The sequence below is a fragment of the Ursus maritimus genome, unplaced genomic scaffold, assembly GCF_017311325.1.
Source record: "Ursus maritimus isolate PB19 unplaced genomic scaffold, ASM1731132v1 scaffold_17, whole genome shotgun sequence".
NCBI lineage: Eukaryota > Metazoa > Chordata > Mammalia > Carnivora > Ursidae > Ursus > Ursus maritimus.
Genome location: NW_024424119.1, coordinates 26,218,602 through 26,229,766, shown reverse-complemented (window position 1 = coordinate 26,229,766; position 11,165 = coordinate 26,218,602). Strand labels below are relative to the sequence as shown.

General features: G+C 52.0%; 1 protein-coding gene across 2 annotated transcripts in view; it reads left to right on the top strand.

Moving 5' to 3' along the window:
* PAX5 (paired box 5) overlaps positions 1-11,165 on the top strand; it is a 195,110-nt gene that overhangs the window by 12,703 nt on the left and 171,242 nt on the right. For both annotated transcript variants that reach the window (XM_040631610.1, XM_040631611.1), the window contains exon 2: positions 7,575-7,740. In XM_040631610.1, the coding sequence (XP_040487544.1) occupies positions 7,575-7,740 (166 nt within the window). The remainder of the gene's footprint in view (positions 1-7,574; positions 7,741-11,165) is intronic.

Here is an 11,165-nt window from a genome sequence, read left to right as displayed (position 1 = left end):
ATTAAAGACTAGGTAAGCCAACTCTATCCATTTTACATATGAGGAAACTGAGCTCAGAACGGGGTAAATGTGCACACACTGCGAGTCTATCCCGAATCTGGTGGTGCTTAGGTTGAAAACCGGATCTCTACTGCGCTCGTATTATTCCTCCAACATCCGTGTGCATGTTTTCAGGAGACTATTCCTCCCCCCTCACCCTTCCCCTCCCCATCCCCACTTTGGCTGCTCCCAGTCCCTCAGGGTGCCCCAGGGTCCCAACGCTGCGGCAGGGGGGTCAGGCTCCCGCGGGATCTGCGGCGGGACTCTCCAGGCCCTGTGTGGATCCCCTTACCCCTCCCCCCACCCGCGCTCCACTAGGCCTTCGCCCCGCGCGTTTGTCAATGAACGTGGCGCCGCGGCCTGGGCCCCGCCCCCCATTCTCTCCTATTGCCCAGGTATCCGCTAATCAGGCGGAGCCCGCCGGTTGCTCAACCAATGGGGCGGTGTCTCGGGCCAGGGCCGGCTGCCACAGCTCTGATTGGTTCGATAAAGCGTGATTGGCAGGTTAGCTCCCGCCCCGCCCCCGCCCGGAGGGAGGCTGAGCCCCGGGCGGCGCTGTCCACACGCAGCGGGTCCTGAAAGCGGCTCCGGGGCGGCGCGGTGGCGCACTGTGCGCGCCGAGCAGGCGGAGGGCTAGCGCCGGCGGCGGCGGCTGCAGCGCTGGCAGTCAAAGCCGACAGCGGCTCCATCTGAGCACCGGCAGTCCCAGCGGCATTGGTGGAGGGGACCTTTCACTATCTCCGTCCCTCGCTACACCCCGGGGGCAGGCGCGGCGGCCGTCCCGGAAGAGGCAACTGAAAAACAGTGGAACCAGACCCCTGAGAGAGGACAGGGGGGCTCGAAGAGTTGGTGGGCGTGAGGCAGATACTCAGGCGCGGAGGAGACTGTCGCTGTTGTCCCCATTTCTGGTGCCGGCGATGGGGGGGCATCGGGGGCCGGGGGAACTTTGAAGGCAGAGGGTCCGGGGGTGTGAGAGCTGCAAGCTCCTGGGGACTCTGGAGTCACGGCCCCAACGTCAGTGACGGAAGCGTCTCCGAACCCGCCGGGGCCTCAGCGCCGCCAGAGAGGAAGTTCTTTGCAACTTCATCCGAGACGTCGGAGAGCCGAGTGGAGAGAGGCTGGGGCTGCAACTCCAAGCCCCAGAGACTCAGAGAAGCAGAGAAAGGATCCGGTGGAGACCGAGGGGTCGAGGAGAGACTCCAGAGGCAGCGAGGCCGCGGAACCAGCCTGGCAGCCCGCGGGCCTCGCTGCCCCTGAGTGAAGCCAAGGGCCGTGTGTCCCGCAGGCCTCCTCAAAGCTGCTCCTACCCGAGTCCGGGGGCTCCTTGCCGTCCCGGAGACGGGCCCGTACGCTATGCCCCCAAAGCTGCGGGTTCCTTGCCCGCAACTACTCCGGCCCGGGTCCGCAGCCGCTGCCTGAGACAGCCCAGGAGGGAAGCCACCAGGAGTTCGGCGCCCCACTCCCAGCCAGGCTGTACTAGCGCCGTTTCCCGCCTCTAAGCGCAGCTCTCGGCGATCTCCAGCGGAGCAGCTCTGAGAAAGGCCCCGAAGCTCCAGCAGCGTTTTCTGAGCCCAGATCGCACCGTACCCTGCCTGGTGGCGCGGCTCCCTAGCCGCGCTGGGCAGCCCCTTGGCGCCGGGAGGCGGCGGCGTGGGCCGGCCTGCAGTCTGGAGCGCCCCGATGGAAATACACTGTAAGCACGACCCGTTTGCATCCATGCATAGTAAGTAGGCGGCAAGCTCGCTTCTCTCACTCTCCCGCTGGGACGGGGTTGGGTGTGCCGGAGCGCGAGGCAGCTACCAGGGCCGGGAGGACTCAGGGCTTCAGTAGCAGCGCAGTCAAGTTGGCAAAGTGCAGTGCTCCCAGGTAGGGCATGTGGAAGGACGCGCCTGGTTCCTCCGGCCAGAGGACCTGGCACCGGGAATCCCGCCTCCAGCAACGGGTAGTATAGCCTTCGAGCTGCAGCCTCTGCGGGTGTTCCCGCAGCAACATCTCAACATGTTGGAAGCATCCTGGCTCGGACCTGAAGAGGGCTCCAGGACTAGCTAGTTGGAGGGCAGGAAGTTGTAGGGAGAGGTCAGTCTTAAGTCTAAGACAGTGTCCCACACCCCATCCCCGGTGGCGCCTTTTTCAGCTGTGGGGCTGATGAGGATTGATGCTTGGAGGGAAATTGGGGCCCCAACCAGTGCCTGTGTGCATATATGTGTGGAGGAAGAGGCTGAGAGGTAAGCAAGGACACCAAGTTCAGGGCTCTAAAGGCGTCCTGGAGTTGAGTAGTGGGATTTGAAAAATCAACGAAGTGGCAGTCGGTCAGCTGAGCTTAGAAGCTGCCAGTTCATATGGAGAGACCGTTAAAGACACTATCAAGTCCTTCTCTTCAGGACACTTGCCACATGATGTCTTCTCCCCTTTAAAAAAAATCAAGAAGTCAGTCAGTCATAACAGGCGTCCCCCTCCCTTTCTGAAAGCCGTGGCGTGTGTAGGAGACGGGAAGGGTCATTCTGGGCACCAGCGAGGCGGACCGGGCTCCCTGTCCCTCAGGGATCTGCCAGTTCACCCTTTAGCACAGCCTCCTGTGAGATGAGCGCTCCTCTCACGGTGAGTTAATGCCGGATTAGATTTGGAGATTTCAAGGAAATTCCAAGTGGAACGAATCGTGTTTCCCTTCTGCACGCTGCAGAGCTGGGCCGGAGCAAGGCGCCAGGCTTTGGCGGCATCCAGCGGGGTGTCCAGCTCGAGTCCCCACGGGCGGTAGGTCAGGGAGTTGCTTCCAGACTGGGAGCTTACCCCAAGCCAGGTTCCCCTCAGACAGCCCAGGATCCTGCTTACCCAGCCGTGAGTCCCCTATTTAACAAAGGCAGCATAGACCCGGCTGGAGAGAAGGGAAGCTTCCCAGGCGAATATGTCAGTTTCTGCCCCGGAGGGCCGAGTGGCCTGATAAGCAGGAAAATGCTGATCTAAGCCGCTGGGGCTGGTTGCGGGCAGGTCAGTTTCTCTTTGTGTCAATTTTCTGAATGCAAGGTAATCCACCGAAGCAGTGGGGAGATTTGCGCAGAGAAGCCGCTTGCACCGGTCCTACTCCAAACGATTCCTCGCCATTTGGGGCCTGTGCCAAAACGGTTTCCAGTCCGTGGTGACCCCAGCGCCCCCGGCAGCCGTCTCCTGTGCAGACTTGAGCCATGCTCAGGGAGGATCTGTTCTCGCAGAGTGATCAAGAAAACAAACGAGTTGGGGTCAATACTCTGAGAGGTGGGCAAGCCTTTAGCTCAGCCAAGGAGCAAGGAGCGAATGGGGGACAAAATGGGGAGGGCTGACCCCTACACGTCTCTCCTCGCCAGCCAGAATCCACAGACCCTCACTGCCTCCTGCGCAGAGCCAGGAACCCTAGGGGTCGCCGGACCCTTGGGGAGATAGCATCAGAACCAGTGGTCTCCGGGCAGTGCATAAGGGTGGAGAAGGTGGTTCCTTCCAGGTACGGTTAGAAAACCGAAAAATGCCTGTGTCTCTCTCTCTCCTTGTCCCGGCCTTCATCTGCCCCCTCTTCGAGAAGTGCTCCCTCCTCCTGTTTTCAGTCTTCCTGGCAGCATGGTGGGGGCTGGGCCCCAGCTAGCCTAGCTTTCAGAGCTGGCTTCTCTGGAAGCGCCCTTAGTTCTGACGCCTAAAGCTATTTGCTTGTACAATGTAGGCCCACCCTGGGCCCCAATTTGTTGGTGATTGAGGGGGGTGCACAAGTAGATCCTGAGAGGTTGCTGGTGTAGTAAGGGCTCAGACCAAGTCCCACTTCCTCATCTTCCTGCCTGGCCCTGGTCAGTTTCTTCCCTCTACTTCCCGGGGCCCCCACCCCCTTTGGAGCAGGACAGCTTCTGTGGGGAGGTGATATTGGGGGAGGGGAAGGCACTGCTGGGAAATTGGCTTCTGTGTTTTCCTGCCCTTACTCCTTAGTCTAGATTCATCATTTTCATCAGCACAATGGCCTCCCACCACCCCCGCCTAGATGTTTCCTTTCCTCAGATATGGTTTCCAGTTATAAAGGACTTTTATGGCCAGCCTCCTACCTGAGGGTCATCTAAACCCTCAGCTAAACCCATTGTACAGAGTATGATATTGAAGTCAGAGAGACAAAAAGACTGACAGGAAGTTCACATGGGCAAAGCTGGAGCTGTTCTTAGGTCTTCCAGGATTCACAGAAGGGAAGAGGGCGGGACTCAAGATTCCAGAGAGAGGGCAGTGGACTGTTTGAGTGAGTACACACATGTGCAAGGTGTTTTCTCTGGCTTAACTATATCTGTCTCCATGACCCGACTGTCCATCTGTGTCAGCGCCTGTCTGCTGGTTTGAGCCCATTAAGGAAATTTCATCCCTGCTCTTTCCCTGTGTGTGCCTTCATTTATCCTCTCCGGTGCCACTAGGAGGAATTTCAATAACCCTGTGGGGTTTTGGAGGTGGGTCGTACCGCTGAGTCAGCAGAGACTCTCTTCCTACAACCCTTTGGGGTTTGGATAGGGCTCCTTGTGAGTAGTATGTACTTATCGGGGCCTAAGGAGCTTCTGTACAGGCCAGCCCTCAGAGACCGGAACCACAAATCTTCAACCCTTTTCCCCCAACCCTCCTCCAAACCCTGCTTGCCCTGCCCTGTGGGGGCGGGCCTGTGTTTCCCCTTGTATCTGTGTGTCTGTTTCCTGGTCTGTGCCTTGATATGTTTGTATCTGTCTCTGTGTCAGGCCCTCTGAATATTCTACTTGGTCCTGGGAAGTGTGGCTGAGAACACGGACCCCTCAGGGGATGAACCCTCATCCAGCTGGAGTCCATAGGAAGTAGAGGCTGGGACTTGGGTTCTCTGACGAGATGCAGGGCTGGAGCTGGGGTCCCGGAAAGCAAAGTTTCCTCTCCACAGAAGTCCTCTGTCTTCCAGATGCCCCTTTACTGGGCTTCCTCCATTTTCTCTTTTGGTCTTCTTGCCTCCCACCGTACACCACACTCACCTTTCTTTTCTTTGCCTGTATTAGCCAATCCATTCCTTTCTCTCCTCCTCTGCCTTTCTAACCTGAGGCTTCCCTTCCACGCTCTCTGTCCTTGCTGTCTGTTTCATTTAGTTTCCATGCTTCGCATCCTTCCCCTCACTTTTCCTCTTTCCCCATCCTGCCTCCCTCTCTCAGGCTTCAGGTTTTACTTCTTTCCAATCTCAGGTTAAGAGGGAGACATTGCCTTCTCAGACCAGGTAAATTACCTCCCTACCAGTCTTGAAATGCTCTATTGGATAGGACTGTGACTGAGGCAGAGAAGGCCCAGCCAAGTGAGTTTGGGAGCCTTTCCAGGAAGTTGAGGGAGATAGGGGGTCCCAGGTCATCCTGAGTCTGGTGTCAGCTGTGGTTATATGGATCAGACTCAAGAAGAACATAGGTAGCCTTGTCTTTGTGGTCAAAAGCAGAGGGTTTGGGGGCTGTCACCTAGAGTGTCCAACCCTTGGGGTTTTTCCATGATGCAAACGGTCCCAAAAGCTCACAAATGTCCTGCAGGACTGGTGTTGAAATTTAAGTCCTTTGAAGGTTGCCTCTGCATTTTGGGCAGAAAGTTTAAATTGCCAGGGGTATAGGGAACAAGCAATTGGAAATGGGTCACAAGGCCTGGACTAATAGGTTATCTCAAAACTGTGCTGGATGCTTTTAGCTTCCTTTTTGTCCTCTTAGACGAGCTCGTACCAATTTTGAATTTACTTTCTTCAGTTCAGCCTATTCTTTAACGATCTGTACACCCCTTTTTTTTATCAGGTGCTCCCAACCCCAGAACAAAGCCTTTCTAAGGCCCTTGACCAGGGGTGGCTGTCATCTTTCTGTTTTAGGTGAACTATGCAGTTTTGTTTCTAACTGCGAAATCCTGTTTGGGATGGTTTTCCTTTTTCTTATGTCTGGGGTGTTTTAGAACAATCAAAACCAATTAAAGCTCATTTTGAAAATCAGAGAGAAATTCAGCTAAGAATTAGAATTAAGTACTGTCATTAGCTATTAAATTGTGTTTTTCCTTGAAATCAACCTCAGAAATTTTGGGAAATATTCAATTAGGACCTTCATGGAAAACTTTGGTGAATTGCTTTGGCAGTTTTAAGGAAATAGATTATGTTATGGGTGTTTTCCCCCTTTTATTTCGGATGTTGTTTATGAACATAGATAATAATTAAGTGCTGGGGGGTTACTGGAGATGAGGTGGCTATTTTATGTTTTAGAATTGGAGTGTGTGTGTGTGTGTGTGAGAGAGAGAGAGAGAGAGAGAGAGAAAGAGAGATGTCTGAGATGCCCTAGCTTCCCTGGTACAGTCTAATCCCAGGCAAGTCCTATTTTGGATGGGGATTTCCCCATCGTTGGCCTCTGAGCGGCCAGTAGCATTGGTAAATAAATACTTGGACTTGGGTTTTGGCTTTTGACCGTCCTCAGCGGTGTCAGTTAGTGGCTGATTTACAGCTGCAAGGTCAATGCTGCTGCTGCACTGGATCACTGTGTTTACGGTCTGGCTCTTCATTTACTTAGATCCCTGTTTCCCTCCAGATGGACTTTGATGTAAGAGAAGGGAGCTTATTGGGTGGAGAAGATACTTTCCCAGACTACTTTTTCTTAAAATCCACCTCAGAGCACTTGTAAAACCTGAGACTCGGAAGCCTTCTCCAGCTTCTTTATTTTCCCCCGAAACCAACTTAAAGCTGCTTGTCAATTGCAAAAACACTCCAGAAATTCCAGGGAAACTCCTGTATAACAAATCCTGATGTGGTAGAGTGGAATGTGATCCTCTGACCCATTTCTTTTGTGTGCTCCGAGAGGGTACAGTGGTCAAGTCTGCATGTCAGCCTCACCTTTTTTGTTTATTTTTCCCCTTTATTGAGGGATGAGCCCCATCTTTTTAAAGAAAGAGTTGTTTTTTTTAATCAAGGCAGCAGTTGGATTTTGTTTCAGTACTCTGCAGACACTATTTAAACAATTTTTTTAAGTCCTCAGCCCCTGAATCAGATTGCTGATTTAAAAAAAAACAAACAAAACCCCATTTTTTTTTCCCCTTGAGATCTAGGTTTATTGGAGTAGTCGTTTTCACTTTTACAGATATTTGTTAAAAGGAAAAGAGTTTTGTTTTTAAAAACCTCTTTACATTTGATGTATTTTAAAACATATTTTCTCCTGAGGATCTTCCTTAGACCTCAGCATCATGCAGGTAGTAAGTTAGGTCTCTCGTGTAGATTGGGGTCTATTACACATTCCATTGTTAACAAAAAATTACAAGGCAGATGCTAGAAACTAAAGGAAACATAGCATGGGGATGCTTGTTATCAATAGCCCGATTGACTGGCTGAAGATGGACAAAGGCAAAGGTTAATTTTAAAAAGCAATCTGAGTTGCTTGTGAAGCCTACACGGTCAGACCCCGGGCTCAAGATATCCAGCCTGCGGCCATTTCTGATCAGAGGGCCTCTGGGTGCTTATAACAGCGGTTCTGGTACTGTGTGACTGGTTCTAACCACCCTTTCCCTCCCCTTTTGTTTCTGATCTGTTTCAGGACATGGAGGAGTGAATCAGCTTGGGGGGGTTTTTGTGAATGGACGGCCACTCCCGGATGTAGTCCGCCAAAGGATAGTGGAACTTGCCCACCAAGGTGTCAGGCCCTGCGACATCTCAAGGCAGCTTCGAGTCAGCCATGGTTGTGTCAGCAAAATTCTTGGCAGGTAAAGGCAGGAGCTGCAGGCTTCCCTTGATTTTTCAAATAACGACCTAAAACATGACCCAGCAGCTGTCCAATGTGCCTGCGTCATATTGAAAATCACGGTAGCACTTCGCTAACATGCATAGTACTTTAGAGTTTGCAAAGCCCTTTCAAGGCCATTCAATTCAAAGTAGCCCTGGGAAACCCCTGTTTCGAGTGACATATGGAATGGGGTGACTCAATCAGGAGGAATGACATGTTTTCTGAAAGCCTGGTGAATTATTCCAGAGGACCCACGAATAAGAGGTTCTTGGGAATTTCCCTTACACATCTTGGGTGAGTCTGGGGCCTGAGCAGGGCTGGGTGGAAAATCCACAAGTTATAAAATCACATAATCAAGTTCAATGTTTTATTTGAATGTAAAGCACGTTCCATTTTTAAAAGTCAGCTGTCATTTTCAGTTTTGGGGTACCATCAACCTTCTTATGTTGGGTTGTAGTATTTTCCTCCTTATATGTTTTGTTTTCTTCATAGTGACAGGCATCCTAACCGTATATTAGAGAGGGAAAAAAAAAAACCAAACACACACTAACTCTCAAATCTGACATTTGAAAGTTGCCACTTGACCCGTCGATTTACTCCCAGCAAAATATTAACGATGCCAGTTCTCCCAGAGGGAGAAATAGCCCAGCCTTTGAGCACTCCTGCTTATTTTCTCCGGAGAGCCTCAGTATGATCCAGCAACGCATGTTTTAAGAGGAGGAAACAAATCTACAGAGGCCAAGTGACTGACCCAGGTCCGTCCAGCCAGTCAGTCCTCTCGGACTGGGAGGAGGCCTCAAGGACTCTTAGACCATCGGCATCCCATCATACCCCAAAGCCAAAGCCACAGGTTTTTTTCTGGGCATGTGAAGCCTTGGAAGCTGGAGTATTCTCAGGTCTAGCTGTTCAGTGCTCTCTCAGGATTTTTCTCCCCGGGTCAGAAAACAACCTTGGTCCTGTAGCTTGCATTATGATTTGAGAACAGTTGCCTGAATAGAAAATACATATTTTAAAGCATGTCAGTGATATATTGTGATTTTCTGTGTGCTCTCTCCCTCTCATCTGCTGGAATTTAAGAACTTCTCTTAGATGGAGGGAAAAGCATTTTCTAATCTTGGGGAGCCTTGCTGGAGGCCAAGGGAAGAAGTTTCGAAGGCAGGGGTCTGGCATCCCCCTTGGGGACCTTGATCCTTGTCTTTATTCCTTATCCCCTGCCCACCCAGCTCACCTTGCAGCCAGGGAGGCTCTGGGCTCCACTCCTGTTTAGCACTCAGCGGCAAATGGGCCCCAGCCAGAGTTCAAGGAGGAAGGCTGGACATCAGCATGGTGTTCTCGTTAGACGGTGGTTTTCGGCAGGAGGATGAGAGTGAGAAAAAAGAAGAAAAATAGAAGAAAGGGAAATGAAGAGAAAAGAGAATGATTGATTTTAAAACAGAGATTAGAATAGAATAGAGCAATGAAGATAAGACAGAAGGAGAGGGAGTGAGGAAAGAAATATTTTAGACTCTCTCAGTGTCAGACTTTGATCGCCAAGTGGATCTTAGCTATCTTCTTGGGAAGCCTCTTCATTGCACTGAGGGCGAGAGAGAGAAAGAAGGCCCTTCCTTTGTTTTTGCTGAGACATCGTTGCTGAGCCGACATCTTGCTTTGCTATTTGAAATCTTCTCAGGGCAAGACGCCGAGCCCTTCTCAGAGGGGACGTCCAGATGCCTGGTCCTCATGTTCTGGTGCCCGGGAGCCGTCCAGATCTCCCCTGGAGACTGAAGGGAACAAGGACCCTCCCAGGCCCAGCCGGCAGCCTCCCGAGGCCCAGAATAGATTTGTCACTAGGTAGAGTGGCACTCGGAAGTTACGCGCCGCTCCGGTGCCTGGCCGTTTAAGTTGTCAACAATAAATTGGAATTTCATAGCTCATTATTTTCATAACTAAGAACCACAGTGGACAAAATGTCACTCTAATTAGAACTGCCTTTTAAGAAACAAGTTCAGCCCTAAAACAGTGTGACTGGGAATTTCTGAACTGGGGCTGTTCCATCCACTGACTTTTTTTTTTTCGGTCATCGAAGAATTTGATGGGCGCACTCGGAGTGACAGATTATAGAGAGTGTGTTGTGTGTGGTGGCCGTGGTTTTCAGAGGCTGCATGACAAGGCAGGCAGAGTCCCTGGGGCAGGCAGAGACCTCTGTCATCTTGGGAAGGTGGCGGTTTGCCAGGAGTGTGGGCATTCAGTCCACAGAGCTCGAGGCTGAGGAGGGGCTCGAGAGGCACAGCCTGGTGGCATGTGAGGCCCATTTAAATCCACCCAGAAAGCCTGGCTCTTGTCTTCTTTCACTGGAGCCCGGCTGGGAGGTTCAGACCATTTGGAACTGGGTGGTATGTTACACAGTAATAAACACTCAGAGGATTTTAATCCGAAACACGTGCTCTTTATGTTTTGCAAAGCTTTTTCTTACCCATTCTGCATTTCTGCCTGCGTCCTGTGAGGCAAGCTGGGCAGACATCCTCCCCTTATTATACAAATGGGGTAACAGAGGCCCAGAGAGGCTAAGTGATTTGGCCAAGGTCACACAGCTTGTTAGTGTCAGAGGCATGGACTACCACGTCCACCTCTCTGCTCCCAACCTAGTGTGCCACGTGTTGGCGGCCGCCGTCTGTCTGTTGTGTGTAAGCCCAGAGGCTGCGCGGCTCTTTCGCTGCAATGAAAGCAGTTCTTCAGTCCGATTCCTCACTTTACGTAGTTGCCAATTGGGGTTTTGTCTGGGGTGTCAGGGTTGCCTTCTAAGGGCCTGGCTGATGGGTCAGGCAAAAGGCAGACAGAGAGGTCGCGTGTCAATACCGAGGCCTGCTGTGGTTGGCGCTGCTCAGGTGAGATGGGTGGAGAGCCCTGGGTGCTGCCACCCCCGGCCAGACCAGCGGGACAGGTGCTGGGGGAGGGGCAGCTCCCTCCTGCTGCTCTCTCCGCTGCTGCGGAACGTCGCAGTCTCATTCCACTAGAAGGTTTTGAGCGCTCAGCCCAGGGCTGTGTGTGTGTCTGTAACCTCTGCCTGTAACAGGCACTCCTTGACTAGTGAGAACTGCCTGGTAAACAGGAAAGCTTTCTACAGTTGCAAGGGATCATCACCATCATTATTGTTTTCATTTTCACAGTCAAAGCAGAAGTTCGCTCTAGTGGGAAGAAGACTGGGTTCAGAGTCAGATCTGAGAGCTGGGACTGCCTCTAACTTCCAGAAGCAAGTTGGGCAAATCACTTATTCTTCTAATCATCAGTTTGCCCTTCCGTAAAACCCCGCTGGCCTCTTAGGACTGATATGAGGATCCGGATAATTTGAGGAAGAGCTCTGTAAACTTTAGAGCACTGTGCCTAAATAGGGAGTTACTCTGTGGACAGTAAGAAATGACTTTGTAC